The following is a 19,820-nucleotide window of genomic DNA, read 5'->3' on the forward strand; positions in this document are numbered from 1 at the left end:
CCCACGGTACTACTTCTTCAAACATTTTGAGGAGCTGGTGAAAAGACTGGTCCAGCCGGTTTATACCTTCGACGGTCAGAGCCCTGGAGTCTATGGGTCTTGTGCCGTCTATTCCCAGAGTTTACGGGGTAACCAAGGCTTTCCTACATGAACTGAAGGAGGCGATCTACATCCACGAGGAACTCAAAGAAATCCAGCACACCCTGGTGGACGACAACAAATGCAAGGAAGCTTTGGTTGCTGGTGTGGTGACTTTCTGGCTCAATAAACTGCAAGAGACCGAGTAACAATACATATTTTTTATTTAGATGTAAAGCAATGGGTAACTATATGCATACGCTAGAGAGAATAAATAAATCAAATATTTTGAGAGAACTTACAAATGTTATGCAGCAAATTATTGAAAATAAAGTGAACAATATATTGTTTTACACAACCCACAATACATGGGCTAATGCAGAGCGTGTGCTAAAATGGAGCAAATCATGAATCATGTACGACATATGGGCGAGTCGACAATGGACACAACTGGTATCCCGTCTTGTGGATGATTCTGAAGAACAAGAAACAACCTTGTCTAGGATTTTACTTTATTTGTTTGAAACACCATTAAAATGTAACACGTATCATATGTGTTTATATACTTATATAAAAATAAAAAATTAATCGACACAAGCCTGTAAATATAAACCAAATATACAAGGTGTTGCATGCCTGGATCGTTGAGAAAACGGAGACTAGTATCCTGCTACGTATCCTGAATTGTCTGTATACATCATAAATTCAAAATGAAAATGAAATGTTCTCGTTATTTGAAAGGAGCTTGTTAACGTTGTACATCAGAGAGGCAAGAAGAATGGCGGAGCAGATGTTGAAAAACATTTATTATACCCCCCCTCTAACCCAGGGTCTTATGGGGGTAAGGAGCGGTTACAGAGAGCTATACCCGAAGAAACAGGTAGCAGGTTAGGCACTGCTCAAGTGAATGAATGAGCAGAGCAGGATGCTTACACTGCATAAACCTGTGCGAAAACCCATTCCTTGTCCCAGTTTCAGGCGGATCTATGTGACATGCAGGCCCTTGCAGATAAAAATGATGGAAATCGCTACATGTTAACGGTTATAGATACAGTATATGAATAACCAAAGTTAGAATTATACAACCAATTTTCCAAAGCCTATAGAGTTATCAGAGGCTTGGGAAGTAGGTCTCAGTGAGATAACATACCCCCATAGTTGGTATAATATCAAGGATAAGGACTGTGATATTTATTGCAAAAGGATATTGCAACCCCCGAAACATATAAAGGTTTAAAAAAAGGGTTCTATAGAACCGTCGACAGGATTGTCTCAGAGTTGAATGAACACCTAACCCTGAACAATATGGAAATACTCTTGAACAACAACCCTTTTCATAAACATATACAAATCTCAGTGGCTGCTGATGGGGGTATAAAGACCAGCGGTAATTTAGCCTACATGTGGGGATGAGTTCAAATAAATGGACGTATGTGAGAGAGAGTTTATTCCCATTCCCTGCGGATATACATGCTGGGTTTTACAACATTTGTGTATACCGACATCATATCCTATCAAAGGGTAGGAGACAGATATGTGCCCCTCCTGAGAACAGTGCATATAGAGGGAAAGGATGGTTATGTAGTCACTGTTAACTATGACAAGCCATACTATGTACCTGTAAGCAACAAATATATTGAAAACATTCTGGATGATCTTAAAATGGATCAGAACGAAAACATCGAATTTACATATGGTAAAACTCCACTTTAGACCCACCAAAACCTCTCTACATATCTAATATATTATTAGTATTATATATATATATATTATAAACATAATGCAAATAAATTAAAATGGTTATGGAACACAACCACCATCTCGACCCTAACCGCTATGTCTCATACTATGTTGATGAAGTGGGTAATGGATTACCCGGCTGTCACGGATCCCCGACCATGTACGGTTCGGGGATAGGAGACATTTCGTAACCTCTTGAGGATGGTTTTACCGTTTATAAAGAGAGGCCTCAATATAGCCAAACCACATATAAAATCAGCTGCTAAAAATATTGTGAGGTTGTAGCCAATGCTATGACCAGAAGGGCGTCGTGAGATGCTTTTTTAGTTTAAAAGTGTTGGGGGCAACGCTTTTTCTAAATAAAATGTCTGTATCTCCGGCCGTTCCTCTGGGTCATTCACAGACTTTGATGAAAGGAAATGTCCTTTACCCTCTCCAAAGAATTACCATTTAAACCTTTGGCATACCGGTGGGCAGTAGAATCTGTAGTCAAGAAAACCTTTTTTCTAGGCCCTTTACCCCGCTTCATGGTTATGGGTTTGGTTGATCACGCCTCTAATACAGGCAGCTTACATAAAAAAAACATTTATTTTCAACACTTCAATGCACAGTATGTAGCTCTCTGTCAGGACGGACGTCAGGTCGCTGCTAAGGCTTTCCAACCGCAATTTAATAACAACATGTCACGTTCTGACTCTAGTTCTTGTGTTATTTGTTTGTTTTAGTTGGTCAGGACGTAACTTGGGTGGGCATTCTATGTTTTGTGTTTCGAGGTTGGTTTTCAGTGTTCGGTCTAGTATGGTTCTCAATCAGAGGCAGGTGTCGTTAGTTATCTCTGATTGAGAATCATACTTAGGTAGCCTGGGTTTCACTGTTGTTTTGTGGGTAATTGTTTCCGTGTCTGTTTGCCACATGGTACTGTTTAGGTTTTGTTCACAGTTATTGTTTTGTAGTCATTGAGTGTTCATTCATTTTATGTTTTAAAATAAACAACCATGGGACACTTACCACACCGCTTCTTGTTCCTATCTTTGCTACACCTCTTCAGACGAAGAGGAGGAAAACCCTTACACAACAACATATGTGTGAGAATTTTACAATCTATTCATGGCTACCGGGAGGCATCTAAAAGATCTCTCTTAACCTATTGACAGAAATTATTTTGCAGAGGGTTACACCCTCTGTATGCTTTCAATTTATCACCTGATGATGACACCTCAGGAAATCTCTCTGTGGTGTCCCAAGGTACCCTCAGGCTGGAAATGGGTTTCCGTACACCTTTAGCCTGTACAGTTAGCATGATTGTTTATACATGCTCTGATTCAATCTTGGAAGTGAATGCCTGAAGACAAGTCTTAGTGGATTATTATTAAGGATCGTTGAGCAAAGACCTCAATACCCAAGAGCTAGAAGTTTTCATGAGCCGCTTGATTGGAAAACTATTTTGTGGAGAATTACCTATTGAGAAATGGCCGGAGTGACCGGCCATGTTTATTGTCAATACCCATCCCAAACACATGCCGGGTGAACATTGGCTAGCTGTGACATTAGAAGACGAGGGAGGGGAAAAAAACATTTTATTTTATTATTCCTACGGCTTTCCCCCCGGATTTTCACATTTCCCCAAATCTATTAAACAATTTTTGACCAAAAATGGATCAAAGATCTACTACAGCATCAAACAAGTACAAGATAACCTTTCCACTACACGTGGTCAACACTGTGTATTCTACCTATGCCAAAGAGCCCGTGGAGTTTCTTTTGAAGATGGTATGTCTCTTTATAATGATGATTTAAGAAGTAATGATAGCGTTGTAGATTGTTTTGTTTGAAAATATCAAGTGTTAAAGTATGTGTCCTTTAAGACCCTATAATCAAGGCGTATGCTCACGTCAAATGTTTCAAGAATGTCACATGTTAAATTGTATTTTTTTTTTAAATAAAATGTATTGAATTTAATCATAGTCATTCAAAAGTCTAACCACCCTGAGAGATCAGGATCAAGAAAAGGTCCGGAGACGTTCAGGGATGTAAATGAGTTTCAGTCCTTTCAAAGGGGGGAGGGGTTGTTAGAACATCTTTAGGGGTGCTGTAAGCTCATTGAAGGTTTTTGTTTTAAAGTTTGAATCTGTTGACGAAGCTTATAGTTTGGTACACCCGAGAGAATGGAATGTTGAAGATTGCCAGCGCAATCTTGCGGGCTGCCGTGGTACTTTTAAGCAAGTCCATCATATGAGAACCCTTGACAACAGCGCCCTGAAATATAAACTCTCCTTTGTCATTCCAAGTAGCGGCCCCCTTTGAGTCTTTTGGTTGGTCTCTCTCTCACCTTGTTTTACCAAGGCCAAATACCTTTGCAAGAGTTTTGTGTATTTTTGGACGTTATCATAGGGGTTCAATCCTTTTCGGTTCAAAATATCCTTCATGGCCGTATCGAAATCATTTTCCGCTGTTTGTCTGATATTTTCAGGACCCTGTAATTGCTGTTTAAGTCTATCCAACTCTTGTTGAGGCACCAAGTACATTTTATTTGCCATCACACATGGTGTTCAACCCCCACTTCTGGCAGCAATTAGGCTGGTGATGAAGGGCTCGGCGATAGTTAGTAAAGGCAGAAGAAAACCCCCAGACTGTTGTATGCTATGTCTTTTCTTGTGAAGGCTGGCCCTTTTATTGGCAAAGAGTTTGATCGCGGTCTTTTGTCTCTTTAATTGTTTTAATTTGGTCAGGGTAAGTGGAATGTGGCCTTTGAGAAGATTCAAAGCAATCTCACATAGGGATAATATGAGATCTGAAGAACAGTGACCCAAGATGGCCTTCCGTTCTTTAGCGGAAGCCCCAACTAGGCTTCTCAAGAGCGGCAGGTTTCTTTTTAAACGCAGAGACACAGCGGTTACTTTTTAGGAATGTTAGCCGCCAGCCACTCCCATGGGAACAAGCCGGTTCGGCGCCTCAGGTGTTCTGGAGTATTTGATTTTAAATCCACGATGAAATAAGAAAATGGCACTTTGGTAGCGTCCTCATAGCTCTCCACAAAGTAGGATGTCCTTCCTGGGTACATCTGCTGAGCTAGAGTGTTTATTTGTAGTTTGTCTCTAGGGTTATTGAACAAAACCATGTAATTGGCGTTTAAACTAATGGTACGGCTATTTTTACCTTGGTGAAACACATTCTGCACCAAGTAAATCACGGACAGGTTTCTATGATTAGCATATTGGGTAAAAGCTTGTGCAATTTCAGGATGTTTGCTACCTGCAAACAGCATATCGTCCAAAACTAGCAGATTGTTTTTATGAGGTAAAAGTTCATCATCAGACAGGCATCATGTGGGTACTCCTTCAACAAACTAGATTTTTTATTTTCTTCAACAGCTCATCATACAAAGATTGATAACATGAATAACACCACACAATATTGTCAGGTTTCTGAGATAATACATGTTCAGAATTCACTAAAATACTTTTTACAAAACAAGTTTTACCGCTATTGGATGGGCATGCGATTAAGGCTGAAAATGGTAGTTGCAACCGGAGATCAAAACCTTCTACAGCAGCCATTATATCTTAAACTTTAAGACACACGGGTCTTGTATCATAAGTCAGTAGCCAAAGGGCAAAGTGGTATATGACAAGAGATTGCTTTTAGTAAGTGGGGCATTCATTAGATGGAAGCCCTTTTTATCTCTAACAATCTTTTTTGTAGGAGATCAAAATATCCAAGTCACTATTCCGGTCGTTTATGAACCCTTCGACCAAGCGTGTGATTGATTCCAAGTTTACACGTGGGGCATTTTCATAGTTTTGATTCACGCCTTTGGCTTTCAACACCACGTGGTTGTCTTCAGTCCCGGTAGTCCTGTTAAGGCTTTCAATGTTTTATTGACAGAGTTTTATGGATTTGCATATGACTGTATGCATATCACATATGATGCCGTAATAGGGAAGAGGAATCTGATCACGCCTATTGGTATTCTTGATCAATTATTGATCCAAAAAGACACACACCTGTTATGGGGTTAATTCCACATCTGTTTCCATTGCTTGGTAGTGTATTAGCATGGTATGAGACAAGATAAATAATACAATTTAAGTAAAGTATAAAATAAACAGTATTATCCTAAATTGTGAGATGATTAAAAAATATACAGTGGGGTAAAAAAAGTATTGTCAGCCATCAATTGTGCAAGTTCTCCCACTTAAAAAGATGAGGCCTGTAATTTTCATCATAGGTACACTTCAGCTATGACAGACAAAATGAGAAAAAAAAATCCAGAAAATCACATTGTAGGATTTTTAATGAATTTATTTTCAAATTATGGTGGAAAATAAGTATTTGGTCACCTACAAACAAGCAAGATTTCTGGCTCTCACAGACCTGTAACTTCTTCTTTAAGAGGCTCTTCTGTCCTCCACTCGTTACCTGTATTAATGGCACCTGTTTGAACTTATTATCAGTATAAAAGACACCTGTCCACAACCTCAAACGGTCACACTCCAAACTCCACTACGGCCAAGACCAAAGAGCTGTCAAAGGACACCAGAAACAAAATTGTAGACCTGCACCAGGCTGGAAGACTGAGTCTGCAATAGGTAAGCAGCTTGGTTTGAAGAAATCAACTGTGGGAGTTATTATTCGGAAATGGAAGACATACAAGACCACTGATAATCTCCCTCGATCTGGGGCTCCACGCAAGATCTCACCCCGTGGGTTCAAAATGATCACAAGAACGGTGAGCAAAAATCCCAGAACCACAAGGGGGGACCTAGTGAATGACCTGCAGAGAGCTGGGACCAAAGTAACAAAGCCTACCATCAGTAACACACTACGCCACCAGGGACTCAAATCCTGCAGTGCCAGCTGTGTCCCTCTGCTTAAGCGAGTACATGTCCAGGCCCGTCTGAAGTTTGCTAGAGAGCATTTGGATGATCCAGAAGAAGATTGGGAAAATGTCATATGACATTTTTGGTAAAAACTCAACTCATCGTGTTTGGAGGACAAAGAATGCTGAGTTGCATCCAAAGAACACCATACCTACTGTGAAACACCATACCTACTGCAAAGGGACCAGGACGACTGATCCGTGTAAAGGAAAGAATGAATGGGGCCATGAATCGTGAGATTTTGAGTGAAAACCTCCTTCCATCAGCAAGGGCATTGAAGATGAAACGTGGCTGGGTCTTTCAGCATGACAATGATCCCAAACACACTGCCTGGGCAACGAAGGAGTGGCTTCGTAAGAAGCATTTCAAGGTCCTGGAGTGTCCGAGCCAGTCTCTAGATTTCAACCCCATAGAAAATCTTTGGAGGGAGTTGAAAGTCCGTGTTACCCAGCAACAGCCCCAAAACATCACTGCTCTAGAGGAGATCTGCATGGAGGAATGGGCCAAAATACCAGCAACAGTGTGTGAAAACCCTGTGAAGAATTACAGAAAACATTTGACCTCTGTCATTGCCAACAAAGGGTATATAACAAAGTATTGAGATAAACTTTTGTTATTGACCAAATACTTATTTTCCACCATAATTTGCAAATAACTTCATTAAAAATACTACAATGTGATTTTCTGGATTTTTTTCCTCATTTTGTCTGTCATAGTTGAAGTGCACCTTTGATGAAAATTACATGCCTCGCTCATCTTTTTAAGTGGGAGAAATTGCACAATTGGTGGCTGACTAAATACTTTTCTGCCCCACTGTATGTAGGCATCTTAATGCACTGAAAGATCTCTCACAGCTCCTTTACTGGAATGGTTAGCGGGGCCTGTATGATTGCTTTCAGTGATGGGAACATATCAGGGTCTAACAGTTTAAACACACAGGACATGTCAGAAGTGGCATTTTTCTTTTTGAGGGGTAATGTTTAGCAAGAATGACTTCTTCTGGCTTGAGAGAAATATGACATGTTTGTCTTGTGTGGACCTCTCTATGCTCTCTCCGTACCTCCTGCTACTCTCTCTCTCGCTCCCTTCTCTTCTTTGCTGTCTGAAGTTCTGCTTTCCTCGAGCTCCTATATTATTACAGAGACGGCATAGTCTCAGAGCCTTCTCAGTGAGTATTCTGATCAGACAAACACATACACAAGCAATATACAGTTGAAGTCGGAAGTTTACATACATTTAAGTTGGAGTCATTAAAAGTTGTTTTTCAACCACTCCACAAATGTCTTGTTAACAAACTATAGTTGTGGCAAGTTGGTTAGGACATCTACTTTGTGCATGACACAAAGTAATTTTTCCAACAATTGTTTACAGACAGATTATTTCACTTATAATGCATTGTATCACAATTCCAGTGGGACAGAAGTTTATATACACTAAGTTAACTGTGCCATTAAACAGCTTGGGAAATTCCAGAAAATGATGTCATGGCTTTAGAAGCTTCTGATAGGCTAATTGACATCATTTGAGTCAATTGGAAGTGTACCTGTGGATGTATTTCAAGGCCTACCTTCAAACTCATTGCCTCTGCTTGACATCATTGGAAAATCAAAATAAATCAGCCAAGACCTCAGAAAAAAATTGTAGACCTCCACAAGTCTGGTTCATCCTTGGGAGCAATTTCCAAATGCCTGAAGGTAGCATGTTCATCTGTACAAACAATAGTACGCAAGTATAAACACCATGGGACCACGCAGCCGTCATACCGCTCAGGAAGGAGAAGCGTTCTGTCCACTAGAGATTAACATACTTTGGTGTGAAAAGTGCAAATCAATCCCAGAACAACAGCAAAGGACCTTGTGAAGATTCTGGAGGAAACAGGTAAAAAAGTATCTCCATCCACAGTAAAACAAGTACTATATCGACATAACCTGAAAGGTCGCTCAGCAAGGAAGAAGCCACTGCTCCAAAACGGCCATAAAAAAAAACTGTGGTTTGCAACTGCACATGGGGACAAAGATTGTACTTTTTGGAGAAATGTCCTCTGGTATGATGAAACATAATGTATAACTGTTTAGCCATAATGACCATCGTTATGTTTGGAGGAAAAAGGGGGAGGCTTGCAAGCCAAAGAACACCATCCCAACCGTGAAGCACGGGGATGGCAGCATCTGGTTGTGGGGGTGCTTTGCTGCAGGAGGGACTGGTGCACTTCACAAAATAGATGGTATCATGAGGTAGGAAAATTATGTGGACATATTGAAGCAACACCTCAAGACATCAGTCAGGAAGTTAAAGCTTGGTTGCAAATGGATCTTCCAAATGGACAATGACCCCAAGCATACTTCCAAAGTTGTGGAAAAATGGCTTAAGGACAACAAAGTCAAGGTATTGGAGTGGCCATTACAAAGCCCTGACCTCAATCCTATAGAAAATTTGTGGGTAGAACTGAAAAAGTGTGTGTGAGCAAGGAGGACTACAAACCTGATTCAGTTACACCATCTCTGTCAGGAGGAATGGGCCAAAATTCACCCAATTTATTGTGGGAAGTTTTTGGAAGGCTACCCGACACATTTGACCCAAGTTAAACAATTTAAAGACAATGCTACCAAATACTAATTGAGTGTATGTAAACTTCTGACCCACTGGGAATGTGATGAAAGAAATAAAAGCTGAAAGAAATCATTCTCTCTACTATTGTTCTGACATTTCACATCCTTAAAATCAAGTGCTGATCCTAACTGACCTAAGACAGGGAATGTTTACTTGGAATAAATGTCAGGAACATTGAAAAACTGAGTTTAAATGTATTTGGCTAAGGTGTATGTAAACTTCCGACTTCAACTGTAGCTAGCTAGATGCTAAATAATGGTATTGTAAACACACACAAAATCTATTCACTTACTCCTGCAAATACAGCAGTCTCTGTGTTTGCCGAGCTGCATCTCTCACCTTCTTTCTCAAGAATAAATACCATATATCCATCTTCTATAAATTATCCGTCAGTGCAGCTTTTGGCTTACTTGTGAGTTCAATAACTCTGAATAACATCTTCATGCGCTAACAACATGTGCTATAGTAATAGCATGATAATTAAAAGATTAAAAAAAGTTTATCTCTTGTTCCCAACTTTGCGCGCGCCAAAATATAATTTCTTAGGACAAATCAAAAATGACTTTGGAAAACCACTTTCACTCCTCATAAAGTGCCACCGTACACAGACGTTGTGGTTTTAGGCAGCACTAAAAGGGTAGGGCACATGATTGGAGTGTTCATTGCAGTGTTGCCTAGTTTGTTTTACACCATGCCAGCAGAGGAAAAGAGTCAGGGCTAAAGCCCTGAAAGCCCGAGTCTGGTGACTCCAATGCCCATGGGACTGGAGATCGGTGGTGTCCGGTGAGAGAAAAGCAGGTTGAGGTTGCCGGGGTTAGAGTAGAACATAAAGTGTTGTATCCTGAATCAGTGAAGAGAGTGGTAGAGAAAGATGGGTACAGTGTGAGGTTGGTGGCAGCTGCATTCGGGATTGAGAGATTTTACTGCAGAAGATTTGCAGGGGGTGTTGAGCGGTAGTGTTCTGTCCTCCCAAACCGTTGGCATGGAGTAGGCAGGGGTAAATTGTAGAATGGGGTGGTGCTTTTCACTTTTTTGTGGGCTAATAGCTGGCAGGGTAATTCTCCTTTTCCCCAATTTTGTATTACTGGACGTTAATGTTGGTCAGCTGTGACTGGCCTCACACTCCAGTACAGTAGGTGGCGGTGTACGCACCCAAAAGTTGGATGCGAACCGCCAACCCAAAGAAGAAGATGTCCACTATCTTGGTTATGGAACTCTACTATCTTGGTTATGGAATTGTGTTTTGCCACAAAAGTCCGGTTGTGACTGGTTTGATCCAGTCTTCTGAGCATGCGCAATCGGTGTAAACAGGAAGAAGCTGCGAAAACCAGGGAAAATCTAGAAGACGAATATATATTCAACGGGGAAAAAATCTTAACGTTCATTGATTACTCGTAATTTTATTATTTTAGCGCACGAATATGTCAACGAATATTATTCTGAATGAAGTATTTTAGCACAGCGGTACACGACGATAGTCAGCAACGTTACATTATAGACCTTTTCTTTATTTTTTTTACAGATTGGCAACTAACGGAAGCTAGTAGCTTTCGTTTCGTTTTACTAGAAAATAGTTTGCAAGAATCTAATTTGGACAGACAAGTCGAGCAATATTTTTTCACACTGCGGCCTGTGAACAACGCCGGGGATTGTCAGTAAACTAACGTTACACGGTTCATTTCCCCTCTCCTTTCAAGTCGTCCGGATGGCCTGCTAACCTATTGTCGGAGTTTCGGGTCAGACTCCCCTCGTCCAAGCACGTTTTTTTCCCTAAACCCTGTCTGTTGCTAGCTACGATAACAGACAGTCTATAGAAATGGTTCAGAAAGGTAAAGCGGTGGTGGGGACGTCTCAAGTGGAGGTTGAGGCGAGCCCAAGCTCGGGGCCGTCTGAGGCTGGTTCAGAAGCCCCTGGCTCAGTGGAAGAACCGAGAAGCATCGGGGTGGAACTATCGGGCCGCAGGAAATTCATCAGTGGAGTCGTGGAGGGCGAGTAGAACATATTATATTGAACAAAAATCACATTGATTTGGTATAGCTAGTGATTTTCGTGTTGTTATGTTGATGCATACAAGATTTGCATACTGGTCAAATGCAGAAAGAATGCCAGAATAATTGTGATTATGCAGGACACTTATTAACACTCCATTGTACTATTAACAACTGCTCAAGGTCGATGACCCATTCGGAGGAATTATGGGATGTCATTATTTTTTAAATCGATCACGGTCTGCTTTCCCAAAAGCATCATAAGGCTATCATTAGAAACTTCGTAGGAGCAATTTAAAGCTGCAATATGTAACTGCTTGGGCCACCTGACCAAATTCACATAGAAATGTGAGTTATAGATCTGTCATTCTCATTGAAAGCAAGTCTATAAGAAGTGATCTTGTGTGCAACTGCAGCCCGCAATTTGGGGTGTTCCTGCATGTGGGCATTCCACATGCAATGGGATTCTTGAACATACCCCCCCCTCTAGCATCCCATTTAATGTATTATCTGAATTTTTTCGCTAGCGGGAGCGAAACCGGGAGACTGTTCTTCGCTCCCGCCTGCCGAACACCTGCACTCACTGTAGTTAACTACAGCTTCAAAATGTACCGACAGAGAAGTATAGAGGGTGTCCTGCATGCCCACATGCAGGAACGCCACAAAATGCAAGCTGCAATTGCACCCTTCTCCTAAGAAGCTGTAGATCTGAGTCACTTTAACAATTCTACCTACATGTACATATTACCTCAATTGCCTCGTCACCATTGACTATGTACCGGTACCCCCTGTATATAGCCCCGCTATTGTTATTAACAGATTTTTATTTTTTTTTTTATTTAACTAGGCAAGTTAGTTATGAACAAATTCTTCAAATCCCGGGGTCCGGGATATATTTTTTAAACAATAAATACAATATAATTATAGGCCAAAAGAGACCTAAGACCACAACATAGCAAGGCAGCAACACATGACAACACAGCATGGTAGCAACACATCATAACAACAACATGGTAGCAGCACAAAACATGGTACAAACATTATTGGGCACAGTCAACAGCACGACGGTAGAGACAACAATCCCTCACACAAAGCAGCCACAACTCTCAGTAAGAGTGTCCATGATTGAGTCTTTGAATGAAGAGATTGAGATAAAACTGTCCAGTTTGAGTGTTTGTTGCAGCTCGTTCCAGTCTCTAGCTGCAACAATCTGAAAAGAGGAGCGACCCATGGATGTGTGTGCTTTGGGGACATTTAACAGAATGTGACTGGCAGAACAGGTGTTGTATGTGGAGGGTGAGCGCTGCAATAGATATCTCAGATAGGGGGGAGTGAGGCTTTAGAGGGTTTTATAAATAAGCATAAACCAGTGGGTCTTGCGATGGTTATACAGAGATGACCAGTTTACAGAGGAGTATAGAGTGCAGTGATGTGTCCTATAAGGAGCATTGGTGGCAAATCTGATAGCCGAATGTTAAAGAACATATAGCCTTTCGAGAGCACCCTTACCTGCCGATCTATAAATTATGTCTCCGTAATTTAGAATGGTTAGGATGGTCATCTGAATCAGGGTTAGTTTGGCAGCCGGGGTGAAAGCAATTACGATAGAGGAAACCAAGTCTAGATTTAACTTTAGCCTGCTGCTCTTTAATTATTTGTTATTCTTATCTCTTACTTTTTGGGGGTATTTTCGTAAAACTGCATTGTTGGTCAAGGGCTTGTAAGTAAGCATTTTACTGTAAAGTTTATACCTGTTGTATTTGGCGCATGTGACATAACATTTGATTTGATCTGTTCTAATTGTTCTCTCTGTTCTGTGTGAGCTATTTCTTAGCTTCCCTTTACTAAGTTTCGATCTTAAGTTTTGTACACCAGCTTCAAACAGCTGAAAATACAATATTTTTGGTTATGGAAAATACATTTTACAGCTCTTTTAGATGGTACAATGATTCTCTACACTAGAGAACCTACACTGCTTGTTTTGTCACATAAACTGAAATGAGGTGAACTATTAGAATTTTAGCAACCAGGAAATTGCTGAGCGTTTCCTGCATAGTGCTTCTTTAAATCTTCGAGCTGTTTCCCAAAGCCATTTAACTTTGTATTTGAAAAGTTCGTAATCTAACGCCTACCTCAGACCACTTGTTGAATCAAATCAAATTGTATTAGTCACATGCGCCGAATACAACAGGTGTAGACCTTACTGTGAAATGCTTACTTATGAGCCCCTAACCAACAGTGCAGTTAAAAAATATATATGATTAAGAATAAGAGACAAGTAATTAAAGAGCAGCAGCAAAAAAATAACAATATATACAGGGGTTGCCTGTTCAGAGTGAATGTGCGGGGGGGCACTGGCCAGTTGAGGTAGTATGTACATGTAGGTAGAGTTATCAAAGTGACCATGCATAGATGACAACAGAGTGGGGGGGGGGGGCAAGGCAAATAGTCTGGGTGGCCATTTGACTATTTGTTCTGGAGTCTCATGGCTTGGGGGTAGAAGCTGTTTAGAAACCTCTTGGACCTAGACTTGGTGCTCCGGTACCTTACCATGCGGTAGCAGAGAGAACAGTCTATGACTCGGGTGGCTGGAGTCTTTGACAATTTTTACGGCCTTCCTCTGACACTGCCTGGTATAGAGGTCCTGGGTGGCAGGAAGCTTGGCCCCAGTGATGTACTGGGCCGTACTCACTACCCTCTGTAGTGCCTTGCGGCTGGAGGTCGAGCAGTTATGCAACCAGTCAGGATGCTCTCGATGGTGCAGTTGTAGAACCTTTTAAGGGTCTGATGACCCATGCCAAGTCTTTTTAGTTTCCTCAGGGGAATAGGTTTTGTCGTGCCTGCTTCACGACTGTCTTGGTGTGCTTGGACCATATTAGTTTGTTGGTGATGTGGACAGCTCTCAACCTTCTCCACTGCAGCCCTGTCAATGAGAATGGGGGCGTGCTTGGTCTTCTTTTTCCTGTAGTCCACAATCATCTCCTTTGTCATGATCACGTTGAGGGGTAGGTTGTTGTCCTGGCACCACACGACCAGGTCTCTTCCTTTTATAGGCTGTCTCGTTGTTGTCGGTGATCAGGCCTACCACTGTTGTGTCATCAGCAAATTTAATGATGGTGTTGGAGTCGTGCCTGGCCATGCAGTCATGAGTGAACAGGGAGTACAGGAGGGGGCTGAGCACGCACCCCTGTGTTGAGGATCAGTGTGGCGGATGTGTTGTTACCTACTCTTACCAACTCGGGGCGTCCAGTCAGGAAGTCCAGGATCCATTTGCAGGGGTAGGTGTTTCGTCCCAAGATCTTTAGCTTATTGATGAGCTTTAAGGGCACTATGGTGTTGAATGCTACGCTGTAGTCAATGAATAGCATTCTCACATTTGTCCAGGTGGGAAAGGGCAGTGTATAGTGCAATAGAGATGCCATCGTCTGTGGATCTGTTGGGGCGGTATGCAAATTGTAGTGAACAGCTAAGTGCGTGGTTAAACCAAAAAAACAACATCTATCTGCCCCTCTGTTTTTCTTTGTAATGGCAGTAAAAAATGTATAACATTTGTTGGCACCTTCAATTATTACACATTTTCTCATAAATAGTATATTTCAACACTGCCTGCTAAACTAAACCAACCAGAACTCCTGTACATACCCCTTGTGATGATGGTAGCCAATGGCCTGCTTCTATCTACGATGTAAGCACAGCCTCTTGTGAAAACGCAAGCTACTGTCTGATGAAGAGGAACGGATATAGGTAGCTAGCTTCCAGACTGAAATAAGAAATATATGTTTGGGTGCATTTGAAATATGCAGCGTACCATATGAATGGTCTTGTTCCCATGAAGAGGTAACTACATTGACCATTTAGCCAATTTATTGAAAGCTTGCCAATGTTTTAGACTATCCTTCAACTGTAAATGTCAATTTGTGTTTCATGAGCCATCTCTTTGTCAGTGAGTTCAATTGTTGAATCATGTTTTGGCGTGATTGTCTAATTTCAAGTAACTAACTGCAGACTTAAAGAAATTCAATCATATACTTTGAATAGAAGCCCAAAATAAAAGCCTGTAGAGAGAATGGAACTTTAAAAATGACAGTTGCATATTAGCCAGTACATATGGCATAGCATACCTTGCAATACAATATTCTCTAAAAACAGTTGTACAATGTGCTCTGCAATAAGAAATCCAGAGTTTGAGTTCTAAACCAGCAGCTTCCCTATACCATGGTGAGCGTGCATAATGTTGGATGCATTAGAATATAAGGTATGGAGAATGACAAAGAGCCTGTAGGATTATAGAAAAAGCAGTTGGGAAATTAATGTTTTAGTTTCAAATACTAAATGTTCATTGACTGGGAGTATATTTAGGTGGTTTAAATGATTACATTTCCTACTAACCTTCTAAAAGTTGAGTGCTGAGATCTTGTCAATAAATTCATTATTCTACTAACTACGACTGAGTGCGAGACATGTTTTCCATAATGTACGTTTCATGCATATACATATCGGACAAAGAACACCATCATACATACTGTTTCACCATTTATTGAGTATGGAGATAAATAGCCAAAGTGTCTTAGGTAGTATTTGAAGTATCTAAATATAGTAATCCATGTATATCAAGTGCCGTGGAGGGCACAATGTTGCAGTCCAGGAATGAGAGCTTTACCACCTATGCCAAAAACCTGGGCCAGTGATGGAGACTACAGTCGTGGCCAAAAGTTTTGAGAATGACGCAAATAATAATTCTTACAAAGTTTGCTGCTTCAGTGTCTTTAGATATTTTTGTCAGATGTTACTATGGAATACTGAAGTATAATTACAAGCATTTCATAAGTGTCAAAGGCTTTTATTGACAATTACAAGTTTGATGCAAGTTGATGTAAAGACTCAATATTTGCGGTGTTGACCCTTATTTTTCAAGACCTCTGCAATCCGCCCTGACATGCTGTCAATTAACTTCTGGGCCACATCCTGACTGATGGTAGCCCATTCTTGCATAATCAATGCTTGGAGTTTGTCAGAATTTGTGGGTTTTTGTTTGTCCACCCGCCTCTTGAGGATTGACCACAAGTTCTCAATGGGATTAAGGTCTGGCGAGTTTCCTGGCCAAGGACCCAAAATATCGATGTTTTGTCTTATGGCAAGGTGCTCCATCGTGCTGGAAACGGCATTGTTCGTCACCAAACTGTTCCTGGATGGTTGGGAGCAGTTGCTCTCGGAGGATGTGTTGGTACCATTCTTTATTCATGGCTGTGTTCTTAGGCAAAATTGTGAGTGAGCCCACCCCCTTGGCTGAGAAGCAACCCCACACATGAATGGTCTCAGGATGCTTTACTGTTGGCATGACACAGGACTGATGGTAGCGCTCACCTTGTCTTCTCCGGACAAGCTTTTTTCTGGATGCCACAAACAATCGAAAAGGGGATTCATCAGAGAAAATGACTTTACCCCAGTCCTCAGCAGTCCAATCCCTGTACCTTTTGTAGAATATCAGTCTGTCCCTGATGTTTTCCTGGAGAGAAGTGGCTTCTTTGCTGCCCTTCTTGACACCAGGCCATCCTCAAAGTCTTCACTTACTGTGCGTGCAGATGCACTCACACCTGCCTGCTGCCATTCCTGAGCAAGCTCTGTACTGGTGGTGCCCCGATCTAGCAGCTGAATCAACTTTAGGAGACAGTCCTGGCGCTTGCTGGACTTTCTTGGGCGCCCTGAAGCCGCTTTCACAACAATTGAACCACTTTTCTTTTCACCTTTATTTAACCAGGTAGGCTAGTTGAGAACAAGTTCTCATTTGCAACTGCGACCTGGCCAAGATAAAGCATAGCAGTGTGAACAGACAACACAGAGTTACACATGGAGTAAACAATTAACAAGTCAATAACACAGTAGGAAAAAAAGAGTCTATTATACATTGTGTGCAAAAGGCATGAGGAGGTAGGCGAATAATTACAATTTTGCAGATTAACACTGGAGTGATAAATGATCAGATGGTCATGTACAGGTAGAGATATTGGTGTGCAGAAAAGTAAATAAATATAAACAGTATGGGGATGAGGTAGGTAAAATAAATTGGGTGGGCTATTTACCGATACACTATGTACAGCAGCAGCGATCTGTTAGCTCCTCAGATAGCAGATGTTTGAAGTTGGTGAGGGAGATAAGTCTCCAACTTCAGCGATTTTTGCAATTCGTTCCAGTCACAGGCAGCAGAGAACTGGAACGAAAGGCGGCCAAATGAGGTGTTGGCTTTAGGGATGATCAGTGAGATACACCTGCTGGAGCGTGTGTTACGGGTGGGTGTTAGATAGCACAGTGTCCAAGGACGGGCCGGAAGTATACAGAATGGTGTCGTCTGCGTAGAGGTGGATCAGGGAATCGCCCGCAGCAAGAGCAACATCATTGATATATACAGAGAAAAGAGTCGGCCTGAGAATTGAACCCTGTGGCACCCCCAGACTGCCAGAGGACCGGACAGCATGCCCTCCGATTTGACACACTGAACTCTGTCTGCAAAGTAGTTGGTGAACCAGGCAAGGCAGTCATCAGAAAAACCGAGGCTACTGAGTCTGCCGATAAGAATATTCAGATTGTGTTCTGAAAGAGCTGCAAAACCTGGACCCGTACAAATCAGCTGGGCTTGATTTGTACGGGTCCAGGTTTTGCAGCTCTTTCAGAACACCTGCTATCTGGATTTGGGTAAAGGAGAACCTGGAGAGGCTTTGGCGAGTAGCTGCGGTGGGGGGGGGGGTGGAGCTGTTGGTGGAGCTGTTGGCCGAGGTTGGAATAGCCAGGAGGAAGGCATGGCCAGTCGTTGAGAAATGCTTGTTGAAGTTTTCGATAATCATGGATTTTATCGGTGGTGACTGTGTTACCTAGCCTCAGTGCAGTGGGCAGCTGGGAGGAGGTGCTCTTGTTCTCCATGGACTTCAGTGTCCCAGAACTTTTTGGAGTTAGAGCTACAGGATGCAAATTTCTGCCTGAAGAAGCTGGCCTTTGCTTTCCTGACTGACTGCGTGTATTGGTTCCTGACTTCCCTGAACCTGCATATCGCGGGGACTATTCAATGCTATTGCAGTCCGCCACAGGATATTTTTGTGCTGGTCAAGGGCAGTCAGGTCTGGAGTGAACCAAGGGCTATATCTGTTCTTAGTTCTGCAGTTTTTGAACGGAGCATGCTTATCTAAAATGTTGAGGAAGTTACTTTTAAAGAATGACCAGGCATCCTCAAATGACGGGATGAGGTCAATGTCCTTCCAGGATACCCGGGCCAGGTCGATTAGAAAGGCCTGCTCACAGAAGTGTTCTCTCCTTGAAGTTCTTGATGATCTGATAAATGGTTGATTTAGGTGCAATCTTAATGGAATCAATATCCTTGCCTGTGAAACCCTTTTTGTGCAAAGCAATGATGACAGCAAGTGTTTCCTTGCAGGTAACCATGGTTTATAGAGGAAGAACGGTGATTCCAAGTACCACCCTCCTTTGAAGCTTCCAGTCTCTTATTTGAACTAGAGGTCGACTGATTAAGATTTTTCAACGCCGATACCAATTTATTGGAGGACCAAAAAGCCGATATCGATTAATCGGCAGATTTATATTAAAAAAATCTATATAAAAAAATGTATTTGTAATAATGACAATTACAACAATTTTGAATTAACACTTTAAAAAAACTTAATATAATAAATCAATAAAATCAATGTAGCGACAAGTAGATAATGAAACCTGTTCAATTTGGTTTAAATAATGCAAAAACAAAGTGTTGGAGAAGAATGTAAAAGTGCAGTATATGCCATGTAAGAAAGCTAACATTTCAGTTCCTTGCTCAGAACATGAGAACATATGAAAGCTGGTGGCTCCTTTTAACACGAGTCTTCAATATTCCCAGGTAAGAAGTTGTAGTTATTATAGGACTATTTCGCTCTATACCATTTGTATTTCATTAACCTTTGACTATTGGATGTTCTTATAGGCACTTTATCATTGCCAGTGTAACAGTATAGCTTTCGTCCCTCTCCTCGCTCCTCCCTGGGATCAAACCAGCAACACAACAACAACAGCCACCACATCGAAGCAGCGTTACCCATGCAGAGCAAGGGAAACAACCACTCCAAGGCTCAGAGCGAGTGAAGTTTGAAATGCTATTAGTGCGTGCTAACTAGCCAGCCATTTCACTTCGGTCACACCAGCCTCATCTCAGGAGTTGATAGGTTTGAAGTCATAAACAGTGCAATTCTTGACGCACAACGAAGAGCTGCTGGCAAAACGCACGAAAGTGCTGTTTGAATGAATGTTTACGCGCCTGCTTCTGCCTACCACCGCTCAGTCTGATACTTGTATGCTTAGTCAGATTATATGCAACACAGGACACGCTAGATAATATCGAGTAATATCATCAACCATGTGTAGTTAACTAGGGATTATGATTGATTGTTTTTTATAAGATAAGTTTAATGCTAGCTAGCAACTTACCTTGGCTTACTGCATTTTCCTAACAGGCAGTCTCCTTGTGGAGTGCAACGAGAGAGAGGCA

At 41.6% G+C, this 19,820-nt stretch overlaps 1 protein-coding gene across 1 annotated transcript in view; it reads left to right on the top strand.

Annotated features, from left to right (window-relative positions):
* The first annotated feature begins 10,595 nt into the window (after positions 1 to 10,595).
* The window catches only part of LOC135512503 (protein O-GlcNAcase-like), a 32,749-nt gene continuing 23,524 nt past the window's right edge, over positions 10,596 to 19,820 (top strand). The window contains exon 1 of the mRNA XM_064934591.1: positions 10,596 to 11,296. Coding sequence (XP_064790663.1) covers positions 11,125 to 11,296 — 172 coding nt within the window. The 5' untranslated portion in view covers positions 10,596 to 11,124. The remainder of the gene's footprint in view (positions 11,297 to 19,820) is intronic.

This window comes from Oncorhynchus masou, chromosome 24, assembly GCF_036934945.1.
Source record: "Oncorhynchus masou masou isolate Uvic2021 chromosome 24, UVic_Omas_1.1, whole genome shotgun sequence".
Classification (NCBI taxonomy): Eukaryota; Metazoa; Chordata; class Actinopteri; order Salmoniformes; family Salmonidae; genus Oncorhynchus; species Oncorhynchus masou.